A 16,655-nucleotide genomic window follows, 5' to 3' on the forward strand; every position below is an offset into this window, starting at 1 on the left:
TATATTTTTGTTTCTGCATTCTAAATGCTTTCTCTAGAGATAGCAAAAGAAAGGGATTATTCCAAGTATTCTTTGTGATCTGGACAAATCCAACTGCAGTCAAGGTAGGAAGCAGGTACCCCATCTGGCTCAGTCTTTCCTCCTTCTCCTTGATCTTGATTATGGTTTTGTTGGGCATGCTGGTGAGCTGGTGCCAAGGTGAGCAGTGAGTCAAGTTCCCATGTATTTCGTGTGTGTCTGTCACAGTCGTTCTGTGTCTGTGCCAGCCTAAACAGATTCTCAGCATATTTCCTCTGCTCTTTCTTCCAGCCAACCCCCCCCCCCACATCATTCCAAGTCAATTGTAAAGGATCCTGGGGCCCTGGGTCTAAATGGTGTTGATAAACATGTAGGCTATTAGGGCTAGGACTGGGGCTAAGGTGCAAGGTCAATCCCAGGCTAGGATGGATAGCTAAAAAATTCTCTGTTGAAGATATATAGAGATGCTGGTTGTGCTTCCAAAAGTCCCTTCGGAAACCAAAGACATTTTCTGCACTCACTCGGAGGCCTGGCTGCTTGGGCCAGACGAGAGGGTCCATTCCTGCAGTTCTGAAAGCTCAAGGGTGGAGGCAGTTGTTTCTTATTTTGCTTGATTTGAAGACATCAGGCATATTTCTAGCCTTTTCCTGAAATAACCAGCTTCAATTTTTAAAATCTCATCTCAAGAAAAAACATATAGACATACATGCTAGTTATTTTCTAGCTGAGGCTTTTCAATAATGATAATGTGGAAAGCTTCGATAATGACAGTATCAAACTGTGTAACCAATTTGTTACATTACGATGTGTCATATATTTCAAAATTGCTTAAAAATAGACTTTTAATATTCTCATCATGAAAAAATGGTAAGTTGGTGAGGTGATGGATATATTTATTAGTTAGGTTGACTATAATGTATACATAGATCAAAACATCACATTCTACCCCATAAATGTGCATAATTATTTGTCAATTAAAAATAAATAATAATTTTAAAATACCTTCTTCATAAAAAGATAATAAAAATAAAGAAAAATGCAATGCTAAAATAATAATTCTTCTCAGTTCTTTAGACACTTTGTATACACTAGTCCCAGGTCCTCTGGACCAAGAAGCATTTTCTGTCCTAAGTTCCAGTGCCACCAGGGCATATGGAATTTTCAGAGGCCATCAGTGAAGTTAAACATCCCACTCCCAAGCCAATCTCTTTCTCTCACATACACACTGTTCTCAATAATGGAAGGGGGGGTGTGCTTCTCTTATACTCTTTGCTGGCCTAGAGTTGCTGTGGCTTTAAGTCTTGGTCTATTTGTGCAGGAGCATGGAAACAGGGGCTTTCTGACTGCTGTTCATTGGCCCATCCATTCATTTAATTTGTTCATTGAATGTATATTTATTAAATAAATCGTTTATTTTATGCTAGGCTCTCAGTGAGGAGAAAATATCTCCATTGCATTAGTGATTTCTCCCAGGTCTCTCAGGATATTTGGAGCTCAAACTTTTAACAAAAGTGATAGTTAATAGAGTAAAGGCTGGTCTGAGAAAAAAAAAGGGAGAATGATTGGGGTAGTCATTGAAGGAAGGCACATAACACCTGTATTTTCTCAAATTATTTAAAATCCATTTTGTTTTCACCACTTTTTGAGATTTTTTTCCCCACATGTAAGATCTAAGAAGTGGTGAAGACAGGACTCAGGGGTCACTGGCATACTGCCCTGGGCCCAAGACTGTATCTTGAGTACCAGTGGCAATTTTAGAGCAGAGTGTTTCAACCCTTGACACAGAAACTGAATCCTGGACTAGCTACTGAGGGTCCCCTGCCAGCTGCTGGCTCTGAAGTTGGTTTTGGCTGTGGGTTAGATCTGTGTAAGTTGGGGCCCAGGCTCCTTGCTCAGCTCAGCAGCTCGTACTGATCTCTAGGGCTCTTTTGTCTCCTCCTCCACAGTTGAAGCCTCTCTGCTCCCCTTTCTCTCTCTGCTTCCCTGGCTCTTTCTCTTTCCTCCTTTGCTTCTAATGAATTGAAATCTGCGAGCCACCACAGCTCTGGTAGTTTTACAAAACTATCCTCTCTCTTTCTGCATTTGCCCAGTCAAGGGTATCTTTGGCTGAGGTCAGAATAATGCTGTTAGTTCTGCTGATGATTGCGTAGCAACACAGAGCAGCTCAGAGAGGGGAGGAGGAGGAAAGAGAGAAGGAGGGCAGGGAGGTGGGAGAGACAGAGGGAGAGTGTGCATACAGCAGCTGCCGGCATCCCTGTCTCAGGGACTTCTTTGCTGATTCACAGAGGCAGCCCAGCCCTGGCCTCCCAGCTTCCAGTTACCCAGCTGCTTCGCAGACCTGACAGAATCAGAAGGTAGGCCACAGAGAAATTATTTCCAAGCCTCGCCCTTGTTCAGCTGGCTGAGGGAAAATGACTGAAGGAGGGGAAGCGCCAGAGATACTGTGTGTGTGTGTACGCATGCCTGCCTGCTTGTCTGCATGTGCTTTTGGGGAAAAACTTGCATTAAAAAATATTCATCATGTAGTAGCCACTGCTTGGATCCATAAAGAAGAAAAAGATATCTAGAAATGGAAAATCAAGCCAATTTGAGCAATTGTGATCTAAAAGCAGGAAGATCCAGGGTTTGCCTCTTTGAGAGGAAAGGGACATTTATTTATTTATTTACTTACTTACTTATTTATTTAAGGTTTTCAATGACATGCTTTTTGTCCAAGGGTAGATTTCCTGGTAAGAGGAAAGGAAAGGTGTTTAGATAGCATTGGCTAGAAGGAGAAGAGAGAAAACATGGGTCCAAACAGATTTCCTAAGCAAATGAGTATTCGGACCAGCAGAAAGGACATAGGAGTATTACCCTGAAGTAACCCGGGCTCTGACCTAAAACCCTGGGACTGAAGAACTCATTTCATCTCTGTATTTATTCGCTGGTTGCCTTTGTTTTCCCTGTGTTGCCCCACCACCACCTTGTCTTTTCCTCTGCTTTCCCTGTAGTCTCTCCACTCTTGAGAGCATACCTCGGAGTGTTTTGAAATAGCTTACTTCTCTTGGAGTCTAATCCCTACCCCCCCTTTTCTTCTGCTCTCCCTTTCGTTATCAGCAGGCCAAATGTCCCAAGCTGGTGGGTCTGAGGCTATGTGGGTAGTTGAGGTTTGTCTTTGCTCTGTTAGTCAGGTAGAGAATGACCTCATGGGTATTGGTCCAAGGATGTAGCCTGCCTGAGATGGGGTGGGAAGACAAAGACGGATGTTAGCAGCAGCTGCTGTCGGCTTCCATCGAGAGCATGATGCATGCTATCTTGAAAAGAATATACTTTCTCTTATGTTTTCTTTTAGATTGTTCAAAAGAATAAAGGCCTTCTTAAAAATCTCTGTTTAGTTCACCTTAGCTCCTGACTTTTCCAAAGTAATCCTTGTTTCTAGATTAAAGGACCTTAAGTAAATCACCTTTCAAAAAGACCCTGTGGGAGCCACAAACCTCAGGAAATGTTCTCTCTAAGGTCTGGCTGGAGAGATGATTTCAGAGCATTTCATGGCCTTCTAAGGAACCCCTCTCCCTGAAAAGGTACTGCTAGAAGTTGAAGTAAATGTCCTAACCCTGAAAACAGACAGAGTCCTTCTTTCTCTGGGAGGACAGGCCTCTGCCTTGCAGTCCTACTTCCTGCAAACTGAAAAGGGGAGAGGGAGATTCCAAAGGAATGGAGTGAGTAGCCACACAATTCCCGTTGCCAATGGTAATAGGTTGTATACTTCCAGAGATATCTTATACAAATATAAGCACATATTTTCCTTTTCTGTACAAAATAGACTATTTTGACTTCCTCTTTTTGTACTTAAAAATGTCTTAAGAAACCATTCTATATTGGCAAGGTGTTCTGTATTCTTTTTAATAGTTGTATAAAGTTCCATTACGTGGATACATTATTATTTATTTAATTAGTCCCTCAGTAAAGGGCATTTAGGTTGTTTGCAACTTTTGCCATTTCAAGCCTCACTTCAAATGCTAACACTGTACATACATCACTTCACACAAATGCAAGTAAATATACATATTCAAAACCTTTCTTGTGTTGCTTTCCAGTATTTGTATCAAGGGCCTGTGTGCTTATATAATTGGAGTTCAATTCAATCACTCCTTGGCCTTTTAGCTAAGATGAACTCAATACTTCAAGTCAGGAAACATTCACCAAGTGCCTTTTCTGTGCCTAGCACTGTGTTTAAGAATATGTGAAATACTGCTGGGGATCTTCCCCAAAGAATTAAAAGAATCATACCACAGTGATATATGTGCCCCCATGTTCATAGCAGCACAGTTTGTAATAGCTAAAACTTGGAAACAGCCCAAATGCCCATCAACTGGAGACTGGATCAAGAAAATATGGTGGTTTTTAAAAAATAAAATGGAGCACTACTCAGCCATAAAAAATGACAAATTAGAGACATTTATAGCTAAGTGGATGCACATTGAGGAGATACTCTTAAGTGAAATAAATAGGACACACATGAATAAATACCGAATAGTTTCTCTGGTGTGAGAAACTGAAAGTGTAAATAAGGGCTAAATGTATAATAGGTAATGTGAAATAGGAAGAAAAGGGGCAAAGGAGAAGGAAGTGAGAGGGCTAGAGGAAAGGATAGAAGGGAATGGGATTAATATGAGAAAATGGAAAAATAGGAACAAAATCTTTGTAAATAGGGAGGAATGGAGGGGTTGAAGGGAGGGCTGGGCAAGGGTGAAAAATAAGAACCAAGAGAGACTATGTAAAGGTGCAAATTTCCAATGATGAATGTCATTATATTGTATACCTAAAATGTACCAATGATTAGAATGAATAATCGAAAATGTAAAATAGGAAGAAAAGGTCCAAAGGGGTAGGGATAGTGGGAGGGGCAGGGGAAAGGAAAGATGGGAAAGGAAAAATGCTGAGAAATGGAAAAAATGGAAATAAAGTCTTTGTAAATAGGGCAGGGTGGAGGGGGTGAAGGGAGGGCTAGGAATGGGGAAAAAATAAGAACCAAGATGCATTATGTAAAGGTACAGTTCCCAATGAGAAATGTAATTGTGTTGTATACCTACAATGTACCAATAAAAGAATTTAATAAAAAAAAGAATATGTGGAATATAAATAAATATCAGGCATGGACCTTGCCTTCCATAAGTCAACAACTTTACTTTCACACTAGAATCCTGATATTTTCCATATTTTTTTGGTACTGAGGATCGAACTCGGGTCCTTGCACTTGCACAGCAGGCAGTGAATCCATTGAGCTAAATCCCCTGCCCTTCCATATGTTTTTAATGCTTTTATCCTTGCCCAAGAGAAACAATGTCTTCTCCCCCTGAATCCTGCTGGAAGGGCCTATATGTGTTCTCCAGAACCAAAGCAATATTTCTAGTATTTACTGATTCTAAAAGACACAGCTTGGTGTCTAGCAGGATTCCTGGGTGAGATCACAGAAGGGTTATTTCTACCCCCAAAACATCCTCTATTCCATGTGTCCAAATCTCCTCTCTTAGCTCAAAAGCATCCCTTTCATACACTTATCTGAACCTTTCCAAATAGAAGTGAACATTTCCTCCTCTGTGACCTCTAGCATGATTTCTGAGTCTCACATACAGTATAAATCATTTCTCTCTTAAATTATACTTACTTGTGTATATGTATTATTTCCTACACTTGACAAGTTAAGGGCCAAGTCTGATTCATCTCCAAATCCTCCTAGCCTCTGCAAATTAAAGGGAGGGCTAGTGAAAGAATCAGGATATTCAAGTGGTAATTTGGGGCAGAAAGGAAATAAATAAAGAAGCAGAGGAATCTTTGTGTAGCAAAGAAGCACTAGCCCAGGCATCAGGAGGCCTAGGTTCACTTATGTCTCAGCATTTTTGTTTATAAAATATGATTGTAATTTTGGCTGGCCAATCTTACCAGGTAGCACTGAGGATCACAAAAGCCTAGTAAACTATAAAAACATGCTGTACAAATAGAGGGAATAATAGTGTTTTGGTGCTTGGAATCCTTTTTTGGTTTTTTTGAGACAGGGTCTTGCTATGTAGTTTGATCTGGCTTTGAACTCACTATGTAGCCCAGGCTGGCCCTGAACTGACAGCAATCCTCCTGTCTCAGCCTCCCAAGTGCTGAGATTACAGGCATACATCACCATGCCTTTTAAATATTAACATTTGACAGAGTAGTAAACCAAGGCATACAGAGGTGAAATCACTTGAGATCACAGTCAGGAGCAAAGGAGCAAAGTCTACAAATAGAGGATAGTCACACTAAGCCCCGAAGGAGCTTATTCCTTTTCTGCCTGTGTTGGACTAGAAGATATGAATTCTCTGACCCCTGGCTTTATCTTATTTTTCTTTTCTTTTCTTTTTTTTTTTTTTTTTTTTGGTACCAGGGATTGAACTCAGGACCTTGCGCTCGCAAGGGAGGCGGCAGAACCACTGAGTTACATCCCCGGCCCTTTATCTTATTTTTCTTTTGTGAAGCATCATCCTGGCATCAGATCAGTAGAGCAAAAAGAAGGAAGAAAATTAATTTACAAAGAAATAAATCACAAAAGGAATAAAAACAGGCAGTTCACAAAAGAAGAAATATAAATGGCCACTAAAAATGAGACCTCTCTAGTAATTATGGAAATGCAAAGTAATACTCAAGATGCCATTTTCAGTCACAAAGTTAGCAAATAAAATAAGAATACATACCATTAGCAAGTATAATGAGAAATTCGCGCACTCATACATGACTAATGGTAATATAAAGTGATATAAAACTTTTCTATGACATTTTAGAAATATGTGTCACAAGCCTGAAATAGGTTCTACAACCTTTAATCCATGAATTCCCCCTTGTAGGAAATTTTCCTAAGAAAGAATCACAAATATGCACAAGGTTGTTCATTGCAGTTTGACTTATAAGACAGAAGAAGTATATGCATATATCTAATTCTTAAAATAAATTTGGTATATCCATTCCATGGAATGCTATACAACAAAGATTATACCTAACACTTATTGAGCAATGTACTTCTGCCAGACACTGCTGAGGTATTTAAATACAATATGTATTAATTCTAAGCATTAGAATAATTCTGTGAGGACAGTATCATTGTTATTCCCATTGTGCAGATGAGGGCACTGAGACCCAGAGAGGCTAATTTATTCCAGACCACACTTTAATTGGTAATGTAGACTTGCCTCTAGGTCTGTCTGATGCCAGAGCCCATGGCCTCAAGCACAGTGCTCTACCACTTATACAGCACATAGAAATCACGTTTTGGAGGAATAGTTAATGACATCCTAAAATAATACATGCCAAATGAAGAAAGCAGGATATAAAAAGATAGCACCTGAAGACTTTTATTTTTAAAGTGTACATATATATTTTTCATAGACAATAGTTTAATAGTTTTTATTATGTCTTTACGCCTGTTAGTAATGGTTATCTCTGGCTGGTAGGTAACATTACAGATTATTTTTGTTTTCATCTTTATGAGTTTCGTATTTTCCAGTTTTTCTATAAAGAACATAGTAAGGACTCTCGTTGGTAGAATGTTTGCATAGCATATCCAAGTCTTGGGTCTGGGCTCTAGCGCCATAAAAGAATGAATGAGGACTTTCTAAATGGTAAGCTTTTCAGGGCTGAGGGTGTGACTCAGTGGTATAGTACTGGCCTAGCATGCACAACACCCTGGGTTTGATCCCTAGAACCACAAAAGTTTCAAAAAATTTTAAGAACTTGCATTACTATGTAATCAACAAAAAATAGAAAATATTAATATAAAAACAAGTCCAAAAACAATCTTGAGGCCCTTATGCCTATAACATATCTATAGCACATTCATAGCAATACTTCACTCTTTATCTGAGTAACTAATTATTTTATGTTGGTGTCTGATCACAGAGGAACCATCTTTTCAACAGTTCTTAGGGGAATCATTTTGGGAATAAAGATCTGTGAAGCTACATAACATCTAGAGACGTTGACCATAACAAAGTGTCTTTCAGACCACAAACTCTTGAGCCCTTGTAACTATAATATTCCCCAATCTTTGGACACCATAGGCCATAGACCCCTAAGGAGGAAGGGTATTTGATACAAGGAACGTCCACAGATCTTTAAATGTATGTGTTTTTCTCACTCTGTAAGTTCTAAAAGCACAGTTACTATTGTGGGTGTGAGTGGGTGAAGTGAGATTTTGTTTTAATCTTAAGAAGGAGCCCTTACACCTAAAATGTTGGAAAGCACTGGGATAGAGTCTTAAAATGATGGCTATTTAATTATTAGCATCAGAAATTAAAGATGCTCAGTTCCTGCCCTTTGGATCCAGATTTATATATTTTTGCCAGGCATGAAAAGGGATCAGCTTTATCATTTACAAACATCATCTTCGCCACCCATCCTAATCATATTTGCATACATCCACTATACCTTCAATTAACTTGTACATCTAAATTTTGCTCAGTATCTTTCTTTTTCTTTTTTCTTTAAAAAATTTTGTAAGTACATGTTTGTGATACATCATAAATATATTCACTGTGTGATACTGGTACATATACATATTGCATCTTGATCCTCTTTATTTCCTTTTCCTCTCCTCTCCCTCTCATCTTCTCCCTATAGGTCTCCTTTTCTAAGCTTAGTGCCTGACGTCTAAAGCTGAATATGTCTCTCGCATAGCTTATTATGTAACACTACCTTCACCCCTTACCACACCAAATTTGCTCCTTCTCTTGTCTTCCTTCCCTTGTTGTTGGCACCATTATCTATCTAACTACCAAATTAGAAACGTTGACTCTTTTTACTTTCCTCACCTTTCACATCCAATTGATCACAGGGCCGTATAGATTGTACCTCTCCAACATTCAAGGCTGCAATATCTGCTCCATCCTCACTGCAGCTGCTTATCCTACCAGCTTCTTGATGCCATCTTCCCCCAGGAGGATCACTGCACAGGCAGGCAGAAGAGCATACCCTTTCTGAAATGAAAATCTGGTCATGTCACTCCCCTGCCTAAAATCTTCAGTGCCTCCTAGTTGTTTATAAGATAAAGGCTAGATCATCTGGTTGTCATTCAAGGTATGACCCAATCTGATCACAACCTCATTTTCCAGGCTTATCTCCTGCTATGCCCTGAAAGGCACCTACCTTGTTTATTGATCACACTGAATACACAATACATTTTGTATTTGTGATGTTTGAAATATCCTTTTTTGTTTTATCTTTTCTGCCTAATGGAAATCCCATTTCTCTTTCATGACTCACCTCAAGAACATTTCCTCTAGGGAAAATTTTTGTGACATGACCAGACAGAACTCACCTTTCCCTTATCTGTCTCTTTACTCCATCCTGTAAATATTCCTACTATGAATTCAGATAACACTTTATGGTCTTTATTTTCCATGTTTTTTCTCTCTGTATATGACCTCCTTAGGGGCAGGCCCCATGTCATTTTTATCTAGCTGTCTCCTAAACTCCAGCCCTGCTGAACTCACTGTTCTCTGAACATATTTTGCCTTCTTGTGACATCAGCTTTTGCCCAGGTGGATTGGCCTGCCAAGAGCACCTTTCTGCTTTGCCCCTTCCCTGCATAGGTAAATGTCTACTCATCCTTTCAAGACTCATCTCAAATGCAGTCTGTGAAGATGTGCACATTCTCAGAGTTAGCTTTCTTCACTCTGCGTTCCCCTAGACTTCTGATCCATCCTCAATTATACCATTTGCCACAAAAGCATTCTATTTTTATTAGGATACCTGACTACCTTCTCTACCCATCCCCGATAGTAATTTATCTTTGTGTCTTTAGCACAAATCATAATAGGTAAACAATAAATACTTCCTTGATCAATAATTAAAGTTTGTTATGGTGCATAGTAGCCTGGGAAGAACTATTGGGTAGGTCAGTAAGCTTTTAATACTGGTTTGCGTAACTGTTCAAGGCATCTGTGAGTGAGTTGGTGCTGGATTTGTAGGCCTTTTGTAGGTCTTGATTCTAAATCTCTCCTTGTTACTTTTCCAGGTACTAAATGATCAAGAGCTTGTCTGGTGACCATCCTCATCCCTCCATGATCTTCCGTTCTTATGCAACTTATGGTCATGCAGGGATGCCCTTATACCCTCCCACGATGTCGTGAATGGTGGGCTGCTGACGGGTTCCATCACAGCAGCAGCCTCCGATGCACCTGCCCCCAGCCTCAGGTAAGAGTTTGATAGCAAAATTGAGGTCTATGGAAAATGACTGAACATAGGATCTGTGTTGTACTTAGGGTATCCATGCTTCCTAAGGCCCAGGGGTACTACCTGTGTACATGAAACCTCTTGTATAGCATGAGGCTTCCTTCAGGACCTTAGCACTCATGAGGCCTTTTATGGGAGACATAGGGCGATGGAAGGTATTGGGTTGGACAAGCCAAAGAGTTTCCACTGTAGCTGATGGAAACTAATTCCATGTTAACTTTCCAAGGGATGCAAATCTGGGGAGGTCCTAGAAGAGCATGATTCTTCAGGGCACAGCCTAAGACAAATCAGGACATTCTTTTGCCTTGGCTTCTCTGTGGTATACCTCAAGAGTATTCTGTAGGTACAGTATTCTGTAGGTATTTCCCCTTTGCTATTGGCTTTTTCTCTCAAGTCCCTAGTCTCCCTTGCAGCTGCTAGCTCAGCCCCATTTAGAATTTCCTTGGCTTCAGACTTGGCTTTCTATTCTCTTCTCCCCTAGGAACATGGTGATGCTGTGTATATTAGGAAGTGGTTAGAGGATGTATGAGAGACAATGATCTAGAGAGGGGAGGTGCCTTTTCTGATAATGAGAGATGTCCAAAGAAAGTTGGCTGGAGAAGGAAGACACATAAGCATACTCTGATTTTCCCTACACAGCTTTGGAGTCCAGAGGCCATGGAAGTGTGAGCAAGTGCTATGTCTCCTAGAATCTCATATGTACGCTGCAGTGCTAAGTTTATGCTAGGGGAGCAGGCTATAGCTGAATCTACAGGAAAGGAGAAAGATAGTGGAGATGGAGAATATGGATGCTGGGAAACCCATTTTGGCAAGGATAATGAACGAAAATCAAAGTCCAGAGAGGCATGAGGGTCAGGTCCTCCTGAGCTGTTTTCCTGCATCTAGCCAGAGGAAAATTGCTGCCTCTAACATATTCTCAAATCCAGGGCAACTTAGAATTCCCCAGTAACCTACGCCTTGCCTGGAATGGGGCTTTTACATGCTAAAGAGATAGAGAAGCCAGGGCCCTTCCCAAAGGCTTGCTATACTCATTGTGTACACCCTCCAAGCTTCACCACTAGTCAGAGGGAGCTTGAGGCTTCATTTTGTGATTACAAATGGTACAGTCCAACCTGTCTCTTTTTTAGTAGTTTACTTTCTCTTTCTTCCATAAGGCCTTTATCTCAAAGGTTCAAGGGATGTGTAGCTAGCCCTACAAGGAATGGGCTGTGAGAAGCAAATATCTTGGCCACAAAAGCCAGAAGTAGAAGGCAATTGATTGGGAAAGGGAAAGGAAATAATTACTTTTTGTGATTTGCCTACTGTGTGCCTGGCTCTTCTAGGTGGGTCTTGAGAGTATATAGGCAAATGGGAAAGGAAGAACACAGCACTGGAGAATAATTTGAGAGCCAAATGGAAGTTAGGAAACTAAGAAAGCTGGGGGGTGTGGATGAAAGGCTAAGATGGGTGGAGCCCAGCTCATCATGGGTGCATCTCCCCAGGTTAGAGCCAGGACAGCTTGTCATAGCTGAGTCACAAGGGGCCATTCTAACTCCAGGGCATTCCATTCCAGAGGATTCTGTGAGGCTGGCTTGAGCCCAATTATCCCAGCCCAAGCGAAGCTGACAGCTAGAACCATTCCTTACTCTTGGTCCGTCATCCCCTTCCATCCTCCAGCCACCCTGGTTGGCTCAACTTCAAACCCCTGGAAAGGGGCAGGCAACTGTTCCAACTATTCCTGTAGGTGGGCATCAGCATGGAAACAATGTAGGACTGTGGAAAGCCCAGAAGACTCTGTGGGAGATAAATAAGGGTGAAAACAGAACCATTTTTGGTAAAAATGAAGTATTTTCCCTAAGTGCCGAGAGGTGGGGGCCAAGCTCAGAAATGTTAACCTTTTCCCAAACAAGTCTGCTAGATGGAAAAGAGCATCGGGCCACTTCCAGGAGAGGCTCTTCCCCTTGTTCAGTGGCTTATGGGAAAGAGCCACTGCCCAGAGTAACACAGGCAAACACAGGAGACTTTCTAAAACTGGCTCCCCGGAATAGACCTGCTACGTTTCATTGTCCCCTCTCATTTCCCTACAGAGTTGTAAGGAGATGCCCAGAGACCAACCATTTCGCTCCATCATCAGGGTACAGTATGAGGTTTGAGGTTATGGCTCTCCCTCCAATCTTATCTGCCTCTCAAAGGCAGGGCAGAGCACCCCCTCCCCTTGCTTTCCCAGTGGAATCCAATGAGTATTCTGGTCCCTGTACTCACTCAAGGATAATCAAATTCAGACGGATTCTGCCATCCCAGTTTCCCAGTGTGGCCATCTCAGGGCTCTGTCCCCAGCTGTGCCACACACATTTCTCACTGCCACTGAGGAGGCTTACTTAATTGCTTATTTTCCAAGCTCATCTTGCCAGGCTTTGGGAAAGTTGTTTGCCAGAGGTTTGTCACCAATGTGGTCTGATTCTTTCATCCACTTTAGGGGAGGGGTGAGCCTGGAAGCAAAGTGAGCTTTTGTGTCTTGCATGGAAAGAGAAAATAAATCAACAAATGCTACCCTCTACATGCCCCTACTCAGCACCATGGAATGCCAGTCCCACTCCTGCCGTGCTTGCCAGCCTGAGAGGGCCATCCTGGCCCGGTGTGGAGGGCCCAGTTGGGAGCAAGCCAGAATTCCCCAGGAACAAAGCTCGGATTCACTGGCCAGGCCCTGACATAGCCGCCCCCTCCAGATTCCTGGGGAGTCAGTAAACAAACAGGGTGGCAACCCTCGACTCTTGGCCTGGTTCAGCTCTGTCTGCCTCCCTGAGCAGGGCTGCTTAGAGCTCATCGGGACTTTGCCTGCCTGTGGCTCCCCAGACACTGGGTCCAGATTCCTGCAGAGGGATAATCATGGAGCTGCTTGATCCTGCCATGAACTCCCCAGGTAGCACAGGTAGGATCCTCTGATGGGCCACAGGGTGGCCGAGTTCTGAGCTTGGTCCCCAGAGTTCAGCGACTCCCTTACTTCTTTTTCATGGTGTAGATATAAGCTGCGATTTTAATGGGATGATTGGTTTCCTAAATTGCCTGGAGAGTCTTTATGTGGGGAGGAAGGATGATTTAGGGGGGAAGAGGACTATAGGAGTCTCAGCCACCAGCAAGCCCAGAACCTTTCCACAGGAAGGCAAGCAGGTAAATGGGAAGGTGGGCATGTAGGTCTCCCTAGGCTCAGGTAAAGCAGCCCAGGCTGAAATTTTCTCCTCCAATTCCCCTTTCCTATACCCCTCTCCTATTCCCTGAGTGAGCAGACCTGGTACTGTACTGTAGGTAGCTTCCTTCTTATGGGTTATTTGGTATAACCACCATTTCCATGACCCCACAATGACCTGACAGGGTCCTACCAGTGCCCAAGAGAGGAAGTGAATGACTATGAGCCTGAGGGCCCAAGGCTAGACTTGGCAGGCTCCATGGCTCATCCTCTTGGCTTCCAGTCAGAGTCCTTTGGCAGTCAGGATCCAGAATGCTGCTTTAACTCTTTCTCAGCCCATGCCCATTTTCCTGACCATTGCTCATTAGGATGATTTTCAGGCTTCCTGACTGTGATGTGGGAAGTGTGAGTGGGAAAGAAGGAGAGGCGATATTAAGGCATAGGGTCATTTGGGAAGTAGGTTACCTACTACTGATAGTTCTCTTGGGCTGGTCTGCTCCCTCTCTGAATATTTATGGGGAAGCCCCTCAAATTTATTTTCTAGAAGGTTAGATGAACTGTGGGACCTTGAAACCTATAGCTCAGTTCAAATCCTATGGCTGTCAACATTTGGACAATTCCAACCAGCTTCTTACCTAATGTAAATACATTTCCAGTATCCCATGTGGGCGGTGGTCCTGGCAGAATTTACAATAATAAAACTAATGATAATAGTGGTCAGCATTTCTATGTGACTGACCACTACCAAGAGAAGAACTTGGAGTCTTTCATATCTCCCTCCCTGACTATACCCACACACATTAGTTATATTTCTGGACCCTGATAAAACTCTTTTTCCCTTTGTTTACTTTAGTTCCACCCATGGCTGGGCAGAGACCAGGGCATAGCACACCCCAGGAATCACAGGATGTCTGTGTTTCTGTCCAGGTTAGAGCTGCTATAACTGCCCCTGCACTTCCTTGGGATGGTGCTGGGGTCCCCTGCCTAAATCCAAAGCTGCTGAACGGGTCTATTGGTGCTGTTGGCCCCCTGGAACCATCAGCCATGAATCTGTGTTGGAATGAAATAAAAAAGAAGTCTCACAACCTCCGGTAAGGCCTGGTCCCTAGAAACAGGTACCTGAAGGAATTGGCCGGGACAGCATTGGGCTCCTTTTGCCGCTGCAGCTTGTCCTTCTGTGTGTCCCCTTTCCTCTGCCTCACTGTCCACTTCTCCCTTTCCTTCTCTGGCACCGTGGAAAGAACCTAGAGCTAGAGGTCAGGAGATTTAGATTTGAGCCTCAGTTTTAAGTAGTTGCATCATCTTTGATAAATTGTCTGAGTTCTCAGAATTTTAGCCTCTACTTTTCATTAAGAAAAAAATGAATCCGGGCATGGTGGTGCATGCCTGTAATGCCAGCACTTGGGAGGCTGAGGCAGGAGGATTGCTATGAGTTCGAGGCCAGCCTGGGCCACATAGTAAGTTCAACACCAGCATGAACTCCATAGCGAGACCCTGTCTCAAACAAACAAAAAAATGAGTGGAGGAATAATACTTGTCTTAACTACCCCACACTGATGTCATTAAGATTCAACTAAGATATGAAAATGCTTTCTAAACTTAAACATGCTGATGTGTAAATGAAAGAAATGATCATTTCTACTCCTCTTCCTCTCACAGTTGCCCATTATCTTGATGGGTCTCAACTATTCTCTGTTCCACCTTTTAATACCCTCTATTCGGGAACATCCATGCATTATCAGCACAGCTAAGGGCAACTCAGTAAGGGCCTGAAGGCAATTGATGTATTGTTTTCTTTCCCCTATTCTCCTACTGCTCTGTGTGTGCCTGCAATTTTCCCACTCCATCCCCTATCATAAAAGCCCAAATTCCTAGCTTGTAGTGGACTCTGGTGGAGGTAAGGCAGTGTGTATAAGTGGAAAGAATGCAGGCTCTGGAGTTATGGAAACCATAGCTCTACAAGTGACTTAACTGTGTGACCTTGAGCAAACTATGTAAACTTTCTGGGCAATAATTAGGCCTACTCCATAAAACTGTTCTGAGAATTTGTTAAAGCAGTAATTTGGGTAAAGGGCTTTACCCACATGTAGGAAAGCAATAAGTAAAGGTAATTGTTACTGCCAGCTAAGGAGAATGGGCTTGATGTTTGCACACAGCCTTAACTGGCCTCCAACTTCCTACCACTTAGACCTCAACTTATATTTAATTTGGGGGGTGAAGGGAGGCAGACAGAAATGATTATATGATAAAAATTTTTTTCTTCCATATCTCAAATCTCTAGCCAGTGCTTCTGTGTCCCTTGAGCTGCTTATATCTGTATGCATACACATGTGCATGCTCATGCTCAACCATTCACCTTGCCCTTTCCACTTAGGGCACCCTTTCCTGCTCAAGGGGAAGGCTGAGAGCAGCCTCTATAGATGAGCAGTTTGACATGGTTTGGATTCTACCAAGGGAAGAGGGGAGCCACACAGCTGTCATCCCTTTCTCAGTTTCCTTCTCTTCCCAGCCTGATGATGGGCATGCAGCTGAAGGAACTGAGATCCATGAAGTGACATTTTAAGCCTTTTGAGTTTGGGATACCCTACCCACACCCGTGGTCCAACCCATTGGTTTTAGTACTGTGCTCTATGTGGAGAGGCTTGAGAGCTCCTTTGGATGAGTAAGAGGGATGGTTCCAGGCCCCCTTCCACTTCAACTAGAGCAGTTCCCCTCAATCCATTTGCTATGTTAACGTTTCACATAAGTGTTTGTTTGGAAAAAGTTATGTTTTGCCACTGAAGATTTAATATCATTGGTCTTACCCATTATGTGCAGTGCTCGCCTAGAGGCCTTCTCAGACCACAGTGGAAAGCTTCAGCTTCCTCTCCAAGAGATTATTGACTGGCTTAGCCAAAAGGATGAAGAATTGTCAGCTCAGCTGCCCCTACAAGGGGATGTGGCCCTGGTGCAACAGGAGAAGGAAACACATGCGGTAGGTTAGAATTATGGAGACCATGGTATATAGTCTCTCAGTGGGGAAAGAGTCCTTGTGCAGTACCCTGACAGACAGACACCCAGCTCTGTGTACAAACCTAAAGCAATATGAGACTATATACAGTCCTACTGGTCTGTGGTTAGCATGCTGCAAAATCAAATCTTTTCTTCATATTTAAGATCCTGCCTTAATCTTTAATGAGGACATGGGGAAATGAACATAGTATAATGTTAAGGGAAAACACACAGGATATAAAACTAT

General features: G+C 42.4%; 1 protein-coding gene across 4 annotated transcripts in view; it reads left to right on the forward strand.

Annotated features, from left to right (window-relative positions):
- Positions 1-2,201: 2,201 nt before the first annotated feature.
- The window catches only part of Drp2 (dystrophin related protein 2), a 39,641-nt gene continuing 25,187 nt past the window's right edge, over positions 2,202-16,655 (forward strand). For 2 of the 4 annotated variants that reach the window (XM_004872576.3, XM_021250465.2), the window contains exons 1-4: positions 2,202-2,372; positions 10,037-10,215; positions 14,345-14,508; positions 16,235-16,391. In XM_004872576.3, coding sequence (XP_004872633.1) covers positions 10,099-10,215; positions 14,345-14,508; positions 16,235-16,391 — 438 coding nt within the window. In that variant the 5' untranslated portion in view covers positions 2,202-2,372; positions 10,037-10,098. Of the gene's footprint in view, positions 2,373-10,036; positions 10,216-13,034; positions 13,163-14,344; positions 14,509-16,234; positions 16,392-16,655 lie in introns of those variants that run through there. The other 2 variants (XM_013068430.3, XM_021250467.2) reach the window with 2 other exon arrangements.

This window comes from Heterocephalus glaber, unplaced genomic scaffold, assembly GCF_053883595.1.
Source record: "Heterocephalus glaber isolate CG9 unplaced genomic scaffold, H.glaber_assembly_v1.0 deba00001613, whole genome shotgun sequence".
Taxonomy (NCBI): Eukaryota; Metazoa; Chordata; class Mammalia; order Rodentia; family Bathyergidae; genus Heterocephalus; species Heterocephalus glaber.